Genomic DNA, 21,300 nt, shown 5'->3' on the forward strand with positions numbered 1-21,300 from the left:
ATCCCCTCAATGTGAGAGGTAAAAACCACGGGTCGTCCAGACCAATGAAATAGTTCCACTATAATCAAATGAGGTACAAGAGAGTATCAAACAAAGCACAAAAATGTGCATTTAATCAACCAAAATATCAAAGCACCAAAGCTCATAAATGAGAAGTAAGAAGATGAAATATACCCAAAAACAGAGCTTCTATCGAAGCCAATTTCTCCCTATGAAGACCTTCAATTAAAATCTCCACCATTCAGAATGAAGAATAAGATGTGAAGAATCTATAGTTTAAATTTTGGGGGTTGCTAGTGTGTAGATGAAAAATTCGTTCTATATATATATGATACGTGTAGCAATATAATGTAAGTAACATGTAGTGCATTATGCTAGAAGGAAACAAATTCTACAACAATGGGCCCACTAAAAAGTTAGTTTACAGTGTGTCATATCACACTTATAATCATCATTAGGATTGAAGAAAAGATAATTAAGTGTATAATTTTTTTGTTATTTTGGGCCTTGGTTTCACATTGTTAACAATTGTAAGAAAAATATTAAATGAAAAGAAAAACTATTGGTTTACCAACAAAAACAAAAAGAAAAAACAATTATTGCAGTGAAAAAATTGAGAATGCGTCAATGTCCAACACTCCCTCCTCTCCCGCTGCACACCTAAAATGCCTTAATATTATATTGATTATTTCAAAAAATAATTAAATAATAATAATAAATAATTAAAAAATAAGTCAATAATTTAAATTTAAATTTAAATATCAAAAACGTCATTTTTTTTGTTCTCTATGATATTAATTCTCTTTAGTTGTTACTCCTTTTTTATTCTATATCTCCGAACTACGACTCCTTAACTTTATTTTTTAATTTTTTTAATTTAATTAAATATTTATTTTTATGTTTTTATATTTTTGAATTTCATTCAATTATTTTTTATTTTATTTTATAGTTATGTTATTGTGTATATTTTTATTACATACTTAATAGTTATTGAATAATAAGATTCATCGGTAATTTAAATCTTAAAATATAGTAATATTAAATAACAACAAACAACAATTAAAATGAAAAGTCAAATCTAAATACACAATAATATAATATAACTACAAAATAAAATGAAAAATAATTGAATGAATTCAAAAATATAAAAACATAAAAATAAATATTTAATTAAATAAAAAGAAATTGAAGAATGGAATTAAGGAGTTTTAGTTCGGAAATACAGAATAAAAGACGAGCAATAACTAAAAAAAATTAACATTATAGAGAGCAAAAAAAAATAATGCTTTTAGTATTTAGATTTAAATTATTGACTTATTTTTTAATTATTTATTATTATTATTATTATTATTATTATTATTATTATTATTATTATTTGAAATAATCAATGTAATATTAGGGCATTTTAGGTGTGCAGTGGGGGAAGAGGGGGTGTTGGACATTGACGTATTCTCAATTTTTTCACTGTTAGTTTTTCTTTTTCATTTAATTTTTTTTACAATTGTTAACAATGTGAAGCCAAAGCCCAAAACAAAAAAGTTATACACTTAATTATCTTTTCTTCAATCCTAATGATGATTATAAGTGTGATATGACACACTGTAAACTAGCTCTTTAGTGGGCCCATTGTTGCAGAATTTATTTCCTTCTAGCATAATGCACTACACGTTACTTGTGTTATATTGCTACACGTATCATCTATATATATATAGAACGACTTTCATCTACACACTAGTAACCCCCGTCACGTCGATCCAACGGTGAAAGAATGAGAAACTGTCATTCAAAGATTACTGCTCTGTGTAAAAATGGAAAACCTAATTTCTCTCTTGTGAAGTCAATTTCTTCCACTGCAAACGTCTAATCAACATCTCCACCGACTAGAATGAAGAACAAGATGATGGGAATACGCAGTTTAAATTTCAAGCCGATCCAACGGTTAACGAATGAGAAACTGGCATTTGAAATTTACTGCTGTGCATAAAAACGGGAATTCTGTTTTCCCTATTCTCTCTCACTTTGTGGCTACACTCTCTTACTCTTAAAAAACCCCAAAAAATCTGATTAAGATTATGGCACAATGGGTGCAAAGTGACACCCTCAAAATGTTAGGTTTGAGCCTCACAAAGGAGAGAAAAAGCCCAACAGAAACAGGTGTGAAAATATATTTCATCAAATTCCTCAATCATCTTTATCAATTACCTTTGGTATGGAACTAATTTTAGATCTTTTGTCCTCCATTTTCCTTTAACTTTATAAATGATAAGTGAAAAATCATCAAAAACTTCTAATTGTTTGATTCCCAAGTTGATGGCAAGACATAAACCATTCACGCATGCCACAAACTCAACTATATTGTTGGTGCTTTCAAAATCCAATTTTATAGCGATTCGATACTGCTTTCTAGTGGGTGAAACAATCACAACACCAATTTCACTACCATACATATTAATAGTTCCATTGAAGTATGTCTTACACATTGCATCTTTTACTTCATCAACTTGTACCACTACCATTTCATTATCAAGCAGTTCGGGAGAGGATGATCTTGATTCTCCAATGGCATTTTCAACCAAATGATCAGCAATTGTGCTCCCAATAATTAGTTGTTATAACTTATAAGGCGTGCAAAATCTTCATATGTTGCTCCCACCATGTCTCCAATGTATGGAGATTGCAACTTCCCCAAAAAGCGTGAACATGTTTCTAACACAGTAAGAGGAGGTTGTACCTATGTTGCCTGAGATCTCTATCTTTGGACATATAGTCTAAATGGCTCATCATTTTTTTTTTTTGCATCATAACTAGTTGATCATGAGTCGGTGCTGATTCTAAGTTAAAATGATATTAACTTACGAATTTTTCATTCAGATCTTTCTAACTAGATATCTTAGAGTGATTTAGCTGAATATATCATTCCAAAGCAAGTCCTGTTAAGCTTTCATGAAAGAAGCTAATAAGATTTTTTTTTCCTTTGGACCAAATTGCCATTTTGGTGCAATAGCTCCTCAAATAAAAAAGTGGATTGCCACTTCCGTCATATTTGGTGAACTTAGGTATTTTGAATCCTTTAATGATACTTAAATAAAAAAAAGAAAACGAAGGTGAGATGGAGGGGACGAAGGTTGAGTCAGCGGAGGTGGATGTGGTGAAGTGGGGGCGGGCGTAGATCTGGGAATGCAACGGTGGTGGGCAACACAACGAGGAAGAGAGGCGGAGGTGGATATGGCAAAGGGGAAGCGACGCAAATTAGGAAAACGCGACGGTCGGTGGGCTCAGGGAAGAGGAAGAGAAGCAAACATAGAGGAGGAAGAAAAAGTGGCGGATCTGAATGAAGGAGGAGCAGACACAGCAGATTTGGACAAGTGGTGGAGGACGAAGAGAGGAGGGTACAATGGCAGTGGTGGTGGATGGAGCAGTGAGGAGAGAAGAGCAATAATAGGGGTAGCGAGGAGGAAAGAAGGAGAAGGAAAAAACAAAATGGTAAAAATTTGTGTCTTATGAATTGTCTCCATGTCCCAACTTTAAAGAAGGACATTGAAGATATGTATTTTGTGTGTCACCCTGTCTAACAAAAATATATGTTTCAACAAACAAATAGTTGACGTGAATTACTGTCTCTGTTTGATGGATATAAACACTAACCAAACACCATCTTAGGGAGCTTAGGGGAAAATGCCACACATCAATGACATCACTAATTAAGTCAAGCTACCCCGAACAATGTAAAACATTATGGGTATGAGACATCAAAAGAAGTGCATATGATCAACGAAGGGAAAGGGAGAAAGAAGCAATGTTATTTGGAGAACCAATTCTCATGACCTTTTTTGGTTTATATTTTCGCTTTCAAATGTTGTGTTTCACAATTTGTGTTGCGAAAAAAGTGAAAACAAGTAAACACACTAACTATGCCTCCCTTCATTAAAGTCACTTCCAAACATGGTTTAGTTGGCTTTATTTTTACCTTCCATGCCATTCTCTATATTTACTCTTCCCAACATAGCCTAAAACCTAGGCAAAGCCTGTGGCTACCAACTAGTTAACCATTTACCATTACTTCATAACAAGGTTGACTAAGAATTAGGAAATATGGGAACATAGTATTCCACATTCTAAGATAAATCAAAATTGATAGCAACAACAGTACAGGAGGTATATGAGGATAAAGCTGATTAACTCAGTTACATATGAAGAATATTGTATTGAAAATTCAAACATTGCAGTTTGGAAGAAAAAGAGAAAGCTAGCTCAAATAAGTAAAGAATATTAGCATGTGAACATGGCAAAAATCTAAGGTATGTTAGAACTTAAATTCAATATTCATTGTAGAAAGTGGGACAACCTACATTCTATGTTTCTACAAACTTAAAGTCTCAACCAAAAAATGGTTATCCTGGTAACTCACTTTTTCACTTTGCTCTAATCTTATCCTAGATGGTTTCTCTTTAGATGTTACAATAAGTCAATACAAAATTGAATCCAGATATTCAAGGACTATTTAGTACTGCACGTCATTTGGGTATTCTTTTAAGCAGCTTATACATGCCAAAAACGTTCTTGTCTTGCCACAGGTAAGGGATGAAAAAGGACCTATACAAAGATGGTGAAAGCTCCCTGTCCAGATAAGGTATTGCAGCAATAGCCTGATATGCATAGAAAATGCAAACAATCAGGAGAAAGAAACAATAAATAAAAAATAACAAAAAAAAAGTATATGTTAGACAGAACGATAATGGAAAACTTTGAAATCGTATTGAAGACAAAAAATGATTTCCAGAATGACTTCTACCTCCCAAGTTGACATGTCACTTCCACGAGTCAGGTAAGGTCTCTTAAGCTGAAGCTCAACAAGGAAAGTACACGCATCAATATCATGGAGCTGTCAAATCAATGGTAATGATGGTTAGTTTACTTCTAGCAAAAATTGACAACAGAACAAACAACTGATCTGGTTCCTTTGTAGATTAACGAGGACATACATATTGCTCATTTGATGCCTTATTCTTGTTGTTAAAATATGACGGAGCCGATGCAGTTCCACCTAGTGTAGAATTAAATGGGAAGGGAAGAAGACCTCGGAACCCATCATCAATCCATCGAACTTCACTCACATAATTAGGAATGAAAAATGATGATGGGAAGCGATGCCATTCGCTTCCAACACAAAGCACAGAACCTGAAATTTAAGGGAACAAAACAATTAATAATTCTGATGTTTGTCCCAAAATGTTAAATGATTTTAGCCTTTGTCTGATACAGAAATTAAAAAGGAAACTAGCATATGAGGGCATAGATTCAACTTGAAGCACACTTTAAATATAACCAAATATAAAGATGCAAATTGAAGTAACACTTTGGGTCAATATTGCATGTGGTATTTAGTTTCTTGAGCATTATTTATCATCCAGTTTCTGTATATTTTTTCAATAGTGAAATCACCACCAATGAGCATGCAACTTTGTGAAACACAGAATCTTTTTCCCTTAAGCATCCATCAGTTCCATTCCCGAAATCTTTCTAAAGCTATAACAATCCTTGCAGATTGAATCGTTCATATATATGTTATAATGACCACTATAAAGAAAACAAAATCACCATACTATTTGACACTCACCAGTTCCTGCATCATCATGGTGCTCTAAAATCTTGTAAACCTCCATGGGAGCAGAGTAGCCATGAATTAGAGAAAATGTACGGGCATGAGAGGCACATAATATAAGGCTAAGAATAACTGGCCTCAGAATTTTGGCTGCCTGCATTAGGAAAGAAGGAAATCTATAATGCACTTACATTGACTTGATATTTAATGTAAAGAGAACTTTCTAAATCCTAAGTTAACTGATATCTCACCTTTACCATTATAGAATCACTACGTGGATTATATTTGTCACGGAAAAGATCAGGGAAGCTCTCAATGACAGCTGAAGCAGCAACACAAATAAGCGGATATATTGGATAAAGAAACCTTCATGAAAGGTATCAAGGGAAAATATGAACAAAGGTCAGTTATTGCTAGAATTGGTACCGTAAAGAAAGAAATGGAGTACAGAATGTTCTACTGAATTGGAAATTTTTGGTAATAGGCCAAGACGATCAACCACACCTAACCAATCCCTTCTTTGATTTATTTAGAGTAACTAACAACCCTAACTGATTCATGGGTCCTAATAGTTATTAATGTTGTGTATACATATTTATGATGATACAATCAAATAAGAATAAATAATTAGTTCATCTCAAAGGACACTAAAGGAACGAAAGATGAGTACCCTGCACCTACGAAAGATACCAAGGCTAGCTAAAACTTGCATATTGGGAGCATGTTTGTGGATCAGCATGTGCTTAACAGAATTATGAGTGGGCATAGAAAGAGAAAGCAGACATCTGCATGATTTGGTTAGGATGAGAAATATTATGTGCAGGGGTTAAATGAGAAATAAGGAATTATTTGGTGAAGATTTGGGAGACAGGAGTATCTCTAGGCACTCTTGGATTGGTTTTCTATCATTTTTCCTTCTCTTGTTCATATTTCTTTGTTCTGGAGATATCACACTGATCATACCTGCACTCGTAATTCACTGTTTTTCGTTCCACCACTGGTTACCAATGGCTATCAACCTATCACCACCATTTATTAACCATGGCCAGAAACTGTTATAAAGAACTATACCAATGCACAGGATAGTGAAAATCATAAAAACCAAATCATTGTCTGCTTGGATTAACAGGAGAACAAGGTGTGTGAACCAATTAGTAAACAATGCCACTCTTTCTAAACACCCATCTAGACTTCCACTTACAGAACATTTAACGGTTTAATATTTGCTAACACAGTGGAACCATGATTTATATCCATTCTATCCATAAAAATTAAGGCATTAACTACAATAATCTTCTTGGTGTGTAGTGTCTAGTGCAATAGTATACAAAATTTCGGCTCAACTGACAAAGTATTATTAACTATTAATTTTTTAACGCCAGGTCAAGTGGAACTATTACTATACCTTTCTTCTTTATGTGGTTGCAAAGACATAAACCCCAGCCAAATATATATAGGAGATACCACAATCAACAGGTCTGGTGCATATTTCTTCCTTGCAATGGGAAGAATTCCCAAGAACAGCAGAGCGAGAAGAAAACAAAAGTTGAAATTGTTAAATCCATTCCGCAGGTAATAAAAGGGTCCTTCAGTCCCATAAAGATGGCTTTCACCACCACCAGCTACATTGTATATTAAAATATTCAAAACGGATGACGTCCATCTTCCATAATAGTGAAAGTCAATAACTGTTGACAATGCCTGTAAAATGATGCAATCATTGCAATAGAGACAAATTTGAATAAATAATAATGTGAAATCCATATCTATATATTATGTTCAATATTAGATGACATAAGCATATGAATTACAGGCCAGGAAAGTGACTGGTAGGTACAATTCTATGTGTTGAGTAGACTTACAAGAAGAATAATCGATGTAACCGCCCCGGCAATGAATGCTCGATTAAATTTCCTAGATAATGAATAAAGTGTGACCGGAAGGAAAGCCAAGATTGAGAATGGCCAGCCGAGTATCACGCCAGTAGCAGCAACAGCAACTGATGCTGCAGGTTTGTCAAGAAGAAATAAACCTGATGCAAGAGACATCGCATACATAGAAAACGAACTTGGCAAGAAACCTACAAACAGATAAAGTGAAGAAAGTTAGCAAAACTTAATCCCACATTTCAACCCAGGTCATTGATTTCAAAAAGCTTAATAGTTGACTGACAATTCAGTTAGTTTGTTTCAAAAAGGGTACTTGGTCTTTGCATGAAGGTAAGAACCATCATCGAATGCATAAAGACAGAGAATAAAGATGTTAAGATATCGAAGCTTGGAATAAAGGAAGATCTCACTTACTTGTGCTAGCAAAGAAACAGCCACTGGTTAAGCACAGCATTGCAAGCGCATACGAAGCAAGCCGTTTTCCATACTTTCTTGAAAGAGCTACAACAAGAACAGTTTCTGTGATAACTGAAAGAAGACCGAGAAAGAGTCTTACAGCAACGAATACTCGCACCTTCAACAGAAAAAAGACACATCAATAACCAGAATGGACAAGAGTTAAATACTCAATGCATCAATAAATCGCCACCAAGCACTGTCAAGTCCATATAACAAATCAACTAGCCCGGTTTGAGACTTACTTTTTCCTCGGCAAATAACCAAGAAGCCGGTCGACCCACCAACTCATGAAACAAAAGGTACAAATAAGATCGAAGAGCAAACTGTGAACTGCAATTTGCACACAGCATTTGTCAATATCATGGAGACACAAAAGCAAGGTGAAGAGACTAGAGTGAAGTTTCAATCCTCAAGTGATTTTTTCATTTATTAAAAAGAAAACCAAGTAAACTACAATTTTAGACTTGGTAAGATCATGATGCTAACATTTTAATTCTTGAAAGAAAGAAATAAACAATCGTTTTTTTCCTTTAACGGCTAAGCAATCACCAATTTTAAAGTGATCGTTTACCCAAAAAAAAAAAAAAAACACCCAATCATTTCCTGCAAGCTGCAGAGAAAAACCCAACCTATGCACATCCAAATGTACATGTTTTTTTTTTTTTTCTCTTCTCAAATGCAAATTGATTTTTCTATCAGCGAGTCAAAACCTTTTAATTTCTCTCCGAATTGAATCCAGAGGCAGCTTATCACATAAATAGAACGTTCTTCAATGACAAAAATAAGAAAAATAGAAGCTATTAGTACACTAATTTAAATAAAGTGGACCTGTATTCCCAAGTTTGGAAGCCAGTTTTATAAAGAAGGAAATGGAGGGGCTCCCAGTAGTTGAAGACTTCGTCACAGTCATGGATGATATTGGAGGAGGCACTCATGTACCTCAGCATTCCAAGAGCCACAAAAGGGAGGAACCACCCTAACCCTTTTTCATCCTCAGCACCTCCGCCGTCCGATTTGTTCGCCTTGTCCAGCTTCGTGTACGTTGACGGCGACGGATCCGACGGTTGGGAACGCCTCTGACGCGTGACCATGGCCATCGATGAATTCTGAAGTTTTGAAATGAAGTGTTTGCTGCTGCTTGTTTTTGAAAGGGAAACGCAACCTCGAAGAGTTTGCTTTTGGATGCCTTCTCCAACGGGGCAGGTATTTTCTACTACACCGTGAAGTATCACTTGCTCTCAATGTGGTTTTGCCACTTGGCTTTAGTTAAATTGTTATATTTTATAACAAATAAAAACCTAATTATTTTAGTAAAAATTCAGCTACCGTAAACTTTACATAAAATTGATAGTTAAAAATAATTAAATAATTTAATTAATTTGACTAAATTTTATCTAATCGCTCTTAATTATCAACTTCGCGTGAAATTAATTGCATATAAGTTTCCACCGATTATTTTTAAATCCAACAAATTTTTATTTTTATAAATTCTCAATAATTCTTTTCGCGGAATGAATGTCATTTTGAAATTAGACTAATTTCTTTTATAATAATATTGTTGTAATCTAATTGTCTTATAATAATTTTTTTTCTAATATTTATATTAAAAATTTGATTAAAAATAACAAAATAATCAATTTATTTGACGTGAGTAATTTTAAAAAAATCTAAAAGTAAAAATTTGATAAGAAATAAAGTGTTTAATTAAAAAATTTTGGAGACTAATTTAAATATTTATGTTTTTATAATTATTTTTGAAATTATGTCAACCTTTTTTCTCTTTATTTTAGTATTAAACTTAATTAAAATTTAATATCTATATAGACTAAGAGGATGTTAGTTTTACTATATCTCAAAAAGTATTTTGATGATTAATATACTCAAATATAATTTAATAATTTTATTAATGTACCAACTAACGTTTATTTAAGTGTATCAAGGACTTAAATAATTTTTTGTAATTATTAAAATCAAATTAGTTATCATCTAAATCTAAATAATTCAAATTTAAATTAAAAACGATTTCAAAAGATAAGTTGAACAACATGATTATTTCAAAATTATATTTCAGAAGCTAGTAGTTACTTTATAATTAGTTTTACGCAAATCTGATTACATTAGAAGCCCAGTAAATACTTCAGAAATGATATTACAAATCTTAAAATTTTGCATATTCTACTTCCATTTGCGAAATGACTGAAAGTGAAAAATTGCTAACCTCAAAAAAGTTGTTCTGCTTCTAATATTCAAACATAAAATACATACTAAAATAGGTAAGTCGTTTGGAGAAGCTCTCTTTCATCTTAAACAAGATACAATACAAAGTTTATATTCTTGACAAATGGCGTTGACACAAACTAAAAGCGATTCGACTTTCTACACTACTTTAAGAAATGTGGAGGCACAGTAGAAAAAGAATTTTCAATAGATTTTCAATACTCCTTGTCTACATAAGACAGATTTGGACCTTTGAAGACAAAGAGAAGAACAATTTTGAAAACAAGGTGCTGTTATTTTCATATCTCTCTTGTTCTTAGATTATTTTCTTCTTTATTCTTCTGTCTTATAAGAAAATTCAGTTATTCGAATTGTAATCTAAGTAGTTCTTTGATTTACATCTTTAGAACAAATGACATTTTTGTAATTATGAGACCAGTCTTTGATTCACTTGTATTATCACTACAAGAAATGCGTCGAGTACCGTCGGATTTAATATCACGCATTACCGACGGATTTAAGGACGGTTTTGATATAGAATTCGTTTACTCAAATTGTTACCAGTGGATTTATGATTTCGATGATAAATTCACCGGTAATACTTAGAGGCAAAACAAGGGAAATAGGCATGAACTTTAACGTGGGTTTTACCGTCAGATTTATCTGACGGTAAGCCATTTTAGTAAAACGATGCGTTTTGGTGACCTATTATGAGTTGCCGATGGTAAATTCGATGGTAATAAGTCCTAAAATTGAAAGTGCGAACCCTGTCCCCCTTCATTTCGAAAAATCCTTTCTCTCTCTAACATCTCTTCACCCTTTCTTTCTCTAGCCCTTTCCCCTTTCCGCTGCTCCAGTCCCTCCGCTGCTGGCCCCGATCTCTTGCCGCCGCCTCTCCCCTCTCAGAGAAACCAGCCAGTTCGTCCTCTCCCCTGGTACTAGCCGCAACTCTATCTCTCTCTGTCTCCGTTTCTCTGCTAGCATCGCCGCCGTTGCCATCCAGCACTGACGCCATCGCCCTGCAGTATCGACGCGACTCTCCCTTTGTCTCTGTTCTTCTTTCCCTTTTTACCCTTCAAGGTCCATAGTCCCTCTTTCTTCTTGTTTAAGTTATTTTAGAATTTATTTATTATTAATTTAGGATTTAAAACTTGATTATTATATGCTAATTTAGAATTTATGATTAAATTAATTTAGGATTTAAAATTTGATTGATTATATACTAATTTAGAATTTAAAATATCAAATGACAATAAATAATAAATTTTGTGAAATTTAGGCCAAGTTACTTTAAGGATGATTAGAGATAGATAAATGTTATCCTAATAGGTTATATACAATAAATTGTCCAAAGTGGCTAAACTATTTGTAGTGGCTTGGCTTCCACATATATATAAAATGAATATAGTAAATTGCCAAGCTAAAAAGCTCTTGTTGGTTAATATAAGTGGAAGAGGTTTAGATTAATGTTGATACTAATAAGGTGACTTGAATTTTTATTTATTATTTCTCTTTTATCCTGTTGACATAAATAATACTATTATTAGCAGCCTTAGCCTTTAGGTTTACTAGTGTGCATATCGTCATCATCATGTAGTTCAGTAGGAATTTGGTAACTGTATCAAAGTTTATTAAATAACTTTAATAATAATAGGCATAATATATGTACTCAGTGCGGCTCATTTTTTTGCAAATGTAGAAGCTCATGGTGTAACACCATGAAATGGAGCCACACAAAAAATGTTCACTGCTATGGATGTCAGGAGAAAAACGTAGTTTCCGTTTTTCATTCTCTTTAACATTTTTTTTTTTGTTTCAGATTAAACAAAACGTAATTTCCGTTTTGTATTTGAATTTTTTTTTGTTTTATGAGAAAAACAAAAACGCAACTTGCGTTTGTTAGAAAAGTTTTATTAATTTTTTTTTAGAAAAGTAAAAGTAGGCTACGATTTGTCAGATGGACTATTCAAATTTTTTTAAAAGAAGAGAAAACGCAGGTTGCGTTTTATTTGAGCCTAATTTTTTTTTTTGAAATGTACAAAACGCAGCTTACGTTTTGTATGCGAAATAATATTTTAATAAAGAACCTTACATATAAATAGCTAACACAGCTAATTCCAACTCGCACCTCACTTCTCTTCTTCACTTCTACTCCCATTCTCTTTTCTTGTATCTGATGCTTGTGATATTTTTTGGTTATTAGAAGGGTAAAAAAAGTGAGAATATGGAGGATATTGCAAATATACGAGTGTATTATAACGGTGAGATTATACCGAATACACACGAAGGAGTGAGTTTTGTTTGTGAATGTCCATTTTCATTTGCTATTCCATACAGCACGAGTTTTATAGAGTTGCAAAATGGTCTTTGTGTGAACATACAAAGTCACATTTCGAAAAGGGTGAGCAACATTTTGTATAGGAATCCTATGCAAGTATTTGGTGGACTGATACAGTTTCAAATAATGTCCATCACTGACGATGCAAGCATGCAGCAGATGTTCTATATTTATCGACAAATCCGATTTCACGTGCCGGTGATAGAGCTGTACGTTGAGTTTGAACAGCAGTCGGGGATGGGTACGGTCGGCGACGAGGTCAATGTTGATGAGCTCGGGGATATAGATTGGGAAGAAGAAAATAATGACAGCGAAGAGGAATTCGAAGCTAACTATGAAGTCGATGACGAAAATGATGACGGAGACTTGGCAGGCAATCCGGCGGTGCAGAATGAGGCGGATGCCATTGTAAGCCAACACCCGTTTGGTGTGCCGTCTTTTATGCGGACTCTAGATCTCGAAGCCATGCATGCCCCGGAATTTCCTGAGTATGCGAATACGGGTATGTTATGATTATTAACTCAAGTGTCCTATAGTGCTTAATTTATTTACCTTGTTTGACTGATGGTGGTGCGCATGTCGTAGGTGAAGGCAACGTTGCGGCGGAAGATGGCGAGTTTAGTGTCGGAATGGAATTTGGTTCGAGAGAGTCGGTGATATCTGCAATCAAAAGCTACACCATCTCTAGAGGAGTTGATTACACTGTGTATGAGTCTGAGCTGCAGACATTCTATGCGAAATGCAAGGGGTATGGTGCAGGGTGCGACTGGCTTATCCGAGCTAGCTTGATTCGAAAAAAAACTTTTTGGGAGATTAGGAGATACAATGGCAAGCACACGTGCACCGTGGGCACGATTTCCCAAGATCATGCCAAGTTGGACTCAGACACAATTGCAGATGCCATTAGGCCGTTGGTCGAAGCAGACCCCTCGATAAAGGTGAAGTCTGTTATTGCAGAAGTTCAAGGCAGGTTCAACTACACTGTGACTTACCGCAAGGCTTGGTTGGCAAAGCAGAAAGCTGTCGCAAAAGTTTTCGGTGATTGGGAAGTTTCTTACCAGACTCTGCCAGTATGGTTGAAAGCAATGACAGTGAAGATGCCAAGGTCTCGTGTTCAAATTAAAACGTTACTCGTTTACCGTGAGAGTCAGGAGGTTCAAGGTGTAAGAGTTCTTCACCGCGTGTTTTGGAGCTTCTATCCGTGTATTGTAGCATTCAGACACTGCAAGCCACTGGTGCAGGTTGATGGCACGCACCTGTACGGAAAATATAAAGGTGCACTTCTGGTAGCGGTTGCACAAGATGGGAATCAGAACATTGTGCCTATTGCATTTGCGATTGTCGAAGGCGAGACGGCAGACGCATGGGAGTTTTTTCTAACTAATTTGCGGAGATATGTTGTTACCATTGATGGTGTGGGTATTATTTCTGACCGCCGTACCTCCATCGACGCTGCAATAGCTCGCAGTAACGGTGCATGGTCACCACCAAAGGCGTGGCACATGTACTGCATCAGGTACATCGGGTCCAACTTCTTAAGGAGGTTCAAGGCTCCATATTTGCATAAACTCGTGGTGAACACAGGTATTTCAACTCGCTGTTCTAGTTCTATTCATAGTAAATTGTGGCATCTGCTTATGATTAAATGGTTTGTTCAACAGGCTATTCTAGGACAGAGCAGGAGTACAACAAAAACTACCAAAGACTTAAAGAGCGGGGTGAAGCATATACTCAATGGTGCGATGAGATCGGTGTTGAGAGATGGGTGTTGGCATTCGATGGTGGTCATCGTTGGGGTCATATGACGACAAACTTGGTAGAGTGCATAAATTTTGTCCTGAAGGGTGCACGCAACCTTCCTGTGACTGCACTTGTCCGGTCAACTTTCTATCGGTTGAATGAGTTGTTCACTCAGAAGAGTACTGAAGCTCATGAGCGTCTTCGCAACGGATTCACGTATTCAGAATTCGCAACGAAGAGAGTTGAAGAAAGCTTCCGACGTCTTGATTGGCAAGTGTACGTGCACAATGTGTACAAGATGTCTGAAATTTGCAAGGTGTACAGAGGCGAGTTTGTTCCAATGGGTGACCCATCTACGTGGGATAGATACGAAGGAGCGAAGGTGATCGCCAATTGGACATTGAGGCGTGCGACGAAAGGAAGACCGAAGTCAACCCGCTACTTGAATGAGATGGACTCGCGTGATATGCGTGGTCCTCGCTGGTGCACTATATGTGGACGCGAGGGACATAGCCGCAGCCGATGTCCTCAGCGTGCAGGTCCAAGCTCCGCTGGAGGTCATTAGTGGTTTAGCTTTTCAATATAACTTTGTTATTACCTACTTCAAAATTATATGCTACCTTTTTTTGTAACCTCGTCATTTACTTTAACCTAGTTAACAATTTATAATAAATAAAACTTTTAACCTCGTTATTTAATTTTTTAGTGAATAAACATTTCGAGCCAAACAGAGTTATACGAGAACAAAGCTAAATATGTCAGAATAATAATACTGAACAGAAGTTTCTAAATATAAGATACGACACTAAATACAAATCTGAATACAACACTGAATACAAGATCAACTGCAACAGACTACTTCCTCGGCGCCTTCTTCGAATACAAGGATGGGATGTATTTGTCCGGAGGCGCAGTCTGTGTCCGTAGGTTATACGGATGACCCTGAGACACACCGGCATCCAGCCCACTACCAACGTCAGGACCACCGAAATCTGTCACGCTCGCACCACCAATGTCATACAAACCGGAGCCACTCATCCCCGGAGCACTCGCTCCACCAACATCATACCAGTGCTGCAAGTCGTATCCCAAGTCTCCCTTTTCTTCTTGCGGGTACTCATTCAAATCAAACAACTGGTCGCGTGGTGGAACGGAAGGACCAGGCGGATCTACATATCCTGTCGATTGATCAAAGTCGAAGTCACTGGCATGACCTGATGTGGCTCGACGACCAGCAGACTGCTGAGATGTAGCAGGCCCTTCCTGCGGTGGCGTCGGAAATAGATAATCTGTATCTCTCAGGACCTGATCGAAGCTGATGGTGTCAGATCCACCCAACGGACTAAAGTGACCCTCGGCTGGAATTACCAGCTGTGGTATGTAGGGCTCAGGTGCCTGAGGAGGCTGTGGTTCCGGTATATATGGTGCCTGCTGCTGATTTGCTGGCCACTGCTGCGCATATGCCGGTACCTGAAACTGCTGCACATATGCCGGATCCTGAAGCTACTGGGCATGTGTCGGATCCTGAAACTGATGCGCATATACCGGATCCTGAAACTGTTGGGCATATGCCGGCATCTGATACTGGTGCTCGTATGCCGGGACCTGATAGTGGTGCTCATATGCCGGAACCTAATTAACAATTAATTACAATTAATAGTAATTAATGATAAAAGATAAACCTAAACAATAATACTTACTTATTATTTAAAACGGTAAAAATTCATAATAATAACACTAGTAATTAATAATAATACCTGAAACTGTTGCTCATGAGGCGGGACTTGCTGCTGAGGACCAGCTGCGTCTTCCTGTTGCTGCTGTGATTCATCGGCGCCAGCCTCTTCACCTGCAACTCTATCTGACAGTCGCAGGTGAATCCCATACTGCTGTGTGTACCACTCATAGTACACTGGGAGAGGATGAAAGTCAATAATCTCCTCGCCTAACTGCAATGTGTTATAGCGGTCAGATCTCCACCTGTTAACCCATTGACTGTAAATCTCTCTCCAGTCTTGGTTCTGTGCTCCTGTCAACCGCTTGCAATGATCACGACCAAGGTCGAACGCCGGGCCTGGTGGAAGCTGTTGCATCCCGAACTGTCGCCTAACTCGGTCTGTCGGGTGCCATTCTATGCACTCGAAGGACACTAGCGGCGACTGCGTGGAGCACATAACCAACTAAGCAACGAGGACATTCGGAACCCACACTCCCATATACGGCCGCCATATAAACTGCACATTAGTTACCAAGAGGCCTATTAGAAAAATTAACTGAATAAAAACATTGGACATTAATGGTTACAACTTACATCGTCAACTCCCATGTCGTCGAGTCCTCGCCTAAAATGCGCAGTAGGCCTCCAGATATATCGTGTATGTCGGCACCAATGGCTCCACCTAACATAAAAAAATAATAACAATATTAATAAGAATAACAAATTAATAATAATAATAATAACATAATAATAACAACAACAACAATAACAATAAAAAACAATACCTTCGCGCAAGTGGAATACCGACGTCGCCAAGCTGATCGCGGGGTATAGGTGCCAGGAGCGGCATACGCTCCCACGCCCAAACAAAAAGCAGTATCAGTGGGTCGTCCATCTCTTTACAGTTGTATCGTGAAGCACGACACAACGATCTGTATAAGTGCGCCAAACTGGCTGCCCCCAACTGTATTCTGAAATCCGGTGGAAATCTCGAAGTAGCGGTAGAAACTTCGAATTCAATAAAGTGGTCGACTTATCCGGAAACACTACTGTTCCGAGCACGCAGAAAATGTGCGCCCGGACGTACCGCTCAACAGACTCCTGAGTGTCACAAGGCTCAGTGTCTCTGCACCTTCGGACCCATGCGAGATTAACCTTCCCTAACACGTGATCTTCTGGACCGGGCTCCCGACCAAAACAGGCAATGCAGTTCTCCACCAAAAACTGGTGACTGCTATCTGATCTACCGGTAACAGCCTCCCCATTAATCGGGAGACCAAGAATATAGCTCACATCTTCCAACGTCACTGTCACTTCACCGACTGGAAGATGAAACGTGTGAGTCTCCGGCCTCCAGCGTTCCACCAAGGCACTCAGTAGTGCAGCATGACCTCTCATTTCGCCTACTCGCGAAACATGTTGAAACCCAGTTAATGCTAGTGCCTCTGCCGCTACCTTGTTAAAAGTATCTGGCGGATCGAGTTTTCTGGGTAACAAATTCCTGATAGCCTGCAATAAATAAAATGATAATTATTAAATTCTAAATAATAATCATAAATTATTAAAAAATGATAATAAATTATTAAAAAATAATAAATATTTATTTACTATTAGAAAATAATAATAATTATTATACAATATTCTATCATGGGTAACATTCATAATAATAATAATAATAATAATAATAATAATAATAATAATAATAATAATAATAATAATAATAATAATAATAATAATAATAATAATAATAATACGGTAATTAAATAGTATTGTTACTACTATTATTATCTTAAAAAATAATTATTATAATAACAGTAACAACAACAACAACAACATAATAATAATAATAATAATAATAATAATAATAATAATAATAATAATAATAATAATAATAATAATAATAACTATTTCATGACTATCGTATGATAAAACACAACTATTTTTCATATAATAGACATGATAATAATAATAATGTCGGTATGATAAAACACAACTACTATTCATATCATAGACATAATAATAATAATAATAATAATAATAATAATAAATTTATAAGTTAAATATATCACTACAGAATATAAAAATAAAAATATTTATTTATCATAAACTTAAATAAAAAATTACTCACCAATTGAGGATGATTCAAATATTCAATAATGTGTTCTTCTGGTAAAGTAAAATTACGAACCATTTTTCTTTTTTTACTAAATAAAATCCCAAACCTTCACTAATTTTTCCTCTTCACAAACTCACTCCCTTTCACCCTTAACCCCACCCTTTTACTCTCAAAACTCACTCACAGCATGTAATATGAAAGGGAAGCATGTAACATGAAAGGGAAGCATGTAACACAAAAGGGAAGCAGCCTGCGTTTTGATTTTTATAGGCAGGCTCTACCACCACTCTCCTTCACACGTGTCACACATGCAGCTGAGGAGACTGCCAAACGCAGGTTGCGTTTTGCTGTGCACCTGCCAAACGCATCTTACGTTTTGGAGGTTCGAGGTGTTGGCATGCAAAGAGCACAGAGACACGTTTCGAAATTGGGTTCTCCTCCCATGCCAAACGCAAGCTGCGTTTTGCAGAGCATGAAGCTTTTTTAAAATCATCTCAGTCAAAACGTAACCTGCGTTTTGCAGGTTACTGAATTCACCAGTTCCACATATGTGGATTACTCACCATGATACAATATTGCTGCACATCACGTTTTTCACTTCCATAAATAAATTAATTTTTGACTCAGTGCTTAATGTTCATAGACGGAATTATTTCTAGATTTCTATAGTGGTAAACACTACTTAATGGGTGCATATTTGGTGGCGTCATGTCATTAATTTTTAACTTTAATTGAATTGAATAAATTGTTTGTGTTTGACATTGTAATATTATATGCACAACATTATATATATAGTATGAATTTTAGTATGAAAATAAGTTAATATACTCTGTTAGAAATGTGGTGAATTTAATTGTATTTTAACTGATGCTATAGATTGAGATTGTTTGAATTTGTAGAAACTGTTAAAATAGATAGATATCCAATTTTAGGGGAGATTATATCAAATTTTTTTAGATAATCTAAATGTTGAATGATTCATATAGTTTATATGTTGATTAGTGTTACATTTTTTTTGTAGACATGACGACATGTAGCAGAGGTAGAGGGAGGTTTCCACTTAATCCCTTACGGCTGTTTAGTCATCTCCCTCTATCCCAACTACCCCGACTATCCCGTCGACCCCTATAACGTCACAGGCGTGTCCAATGGACCAACAGTTCATCATCGTCCCAAAGTCGACATTTTTTGTTTGTTTGTCTACTTCGTTGGATTCTACTTCTCTGATATTTTATTATATTCAGACCATTTATTTTTAATAAAATAATTTGTTGATTTCTGATCATTTTAGATTTTCGCTAACAATTTTGTTAACAAGAGTTTTAATTTGACTACTAAATGTGACTTAACTGTGCCCAAAAAATAAAAAATACTACCTATAATTTACCGATGGATTAATCTGATGGTAACTTAGCGCCTAAACACGTGAAATGACACCACCGTCGAATTAATCCGACAGTAATCATCAACTCAGTCTCGACAAATCCATTGAAAATACCGACAAAAAGTCTGCCGATAATTAGGGTCGGACGAAAAAATCTGCCGATAAACAGTTTTTGGTGCCGTATATACCGTCAACTCTAAGACAACGGTCAATCCAACGGTAAATTGATTACCAGCAGATTTATTTGATGAATCCGACAGTATTCAATATTTTTCTTGTAATGTATCTTACCCCATTCTTATAGAACTTAAAAGTATTCGTTGACAGAGTTGTAGAAGTTGTGAACGTCTTTCTACTGGTTCATCTTATAAGTCTCTAAACTTCACATTCTAGATTATTCTATGATCCCTATTCTTGAGAAGGTTTAAAGAAAGAATATTTAATGTTCTTAGGTCAAGATGCGGTTTGATCTGAGTCTTGCTTGAGAACCTCAAGAGAATAACTGAGATTCTTATACGGTAAGGTATCCAATTGAGTCACCTCCTAACCTGAAAATGTTTGAGGCAATAATACCTAACGTTCTTAGGTTGGTGAGGTATCTAATTAAGTCACCTTATAGTCTTGAGAAGGTTTAAGGAAATAATATCCAACGTTCTTAGGTTGCGTTGCAATGCAATCTGAGTCAAAGTTGTAGTTTGAAAAGGCTCTGAAAAATAATATCTGTGTACACTTATTCAAATACTAAAACTCTCAAGTTGCCTAGGGACAAGACATAGGAATTTTAAGCCTAACAGTATATATTGTCATACTTTCTCCCTATACTATTATCTCTTACCTTTACAATTCATATATTGTTTAGTAGTTTATTTAGAGTTCAGAAGTAACTTTTTATTGAAAGGATTTGAGATATTTTAGAAACTACTTTAAAAGTTTGTTTTTGAGTTTTGACAAACTTAAAACAAGATTACAATATGAATATGCTAACGTATATTTCAGCTGCAAACAAGTCAAAGAATTAAGAACCCTTTTGAATATATTTTTAAATAAAAAGATTTAAAACACAATTCAACCCACTTTAGCTTTGCACTCTTTTTTAACATAGAAGAACCTTAAGAGTGTGTTTGGTTTGTATCTAAGAGGTTGGAAACAAAAATAGGGGAGGACAACTTGAATTCTGTGTCCCTCCTATTATATAAGGCTTTGTTTGGTTAGTGGGTAGAGACAAATAAGACATAGACACAAAGACACAAAATGATATAGACACAATGAGACATGAAATTTGAGAACTTGTTTGGTACTCAAGGACATAACACTACTTGCAATTTACCATTCTAACAAAATGACAATGTTATCCCTGCCACAAACCATCAACACCACCTCTTTACCATTATTTCAGTTTAAGTTACCACCATTAAAACCATCATAATCACCTCTCTACTACCATTTCAATACAAATTACAACTATTAATAATAGCAAACAGAGAATAAATTAAAAAAAATTCAGATCCAATCTAATTTAATATATAAACACAATTTTCAATCAGCATCTAAATAAAAAATAAATAAATAATATATGAATTAAAAAATAAAACAGAAAACTAGATGGATCTGGCAACAAGGAAGAGATGTAGAGAAATTTTAGAAGAGAAGCGAAGGCGAATCTAGAAGAGGCGGAGAGATGAACGTAGGGTGAGGGAGGCGTGACAGAGGCGGTGACGATGAATTTGGCAAAGATAGATGCAAAGTAGAGGCAGCAACAAATCTAAACGGAGGGTGGCTCAAAGATGAGGGAGCCAGGGAAGAAGAGAAGAGTTGAGGCAGTGGAGATAAGGAAGATG

At 35.8% G+C, this 21,300-nt stretch overlaps 1 protein-coding gene across 1 annotated transcript; it reads right to left on the bottom strand.

Annotated features, from left to right (window-relative positions):
- Positions 1-4,301: 4,301 nt before the first annotated feature.
- Positions 4,302-9,208, bottom strand: LOC112737921 (alpha-1,2-mannosyltransferase ALG9). The gene is made up of 10 exons (XM_025788077.3): positions 8,779-9,208; positions 8,193-8,280; positions 7,906-8,065; positions 7,465-7,682; positions 7,008-7,303; positions 5,854-5,968; positions 5,618-5,756; positions 4,983-5,179; positions 4,793-4,882; positions 4,302-4,646 (listed from the first exon to the last, which is right to left on the bottom strand). The coding sequence occupies exons 1-10, from the start codon at positions 9,045-9,047 to the stop codon at positions 4,515-4,517; spliced, it is 1,704 nt and encodes a 567-aa protein (XP_025643862.1). The 5' UTR covers positions 9,048-9,208; the 3' UTR covers positions 4,302-4,514.
- Positions 9,209-21,300: the final 12,092 nt, after the last annotated feature.

The sequence above is a fragment of the Arachis hypogaea genome, chromosome 13, assembly GCF_003086295.3.
Source record: "Arachis hypogaea cultivar Tifrunner chromosome 13, arahy.Tifrunner.gnm2.J5K5, whole genome shotgun sequence".
Lineage (NCBI taxonomy): Eukaryota > Viridiplantae > Streptophyta > Magnoliopsida > Fabales > Fabaceae > Arachis > Arachis hypogaea.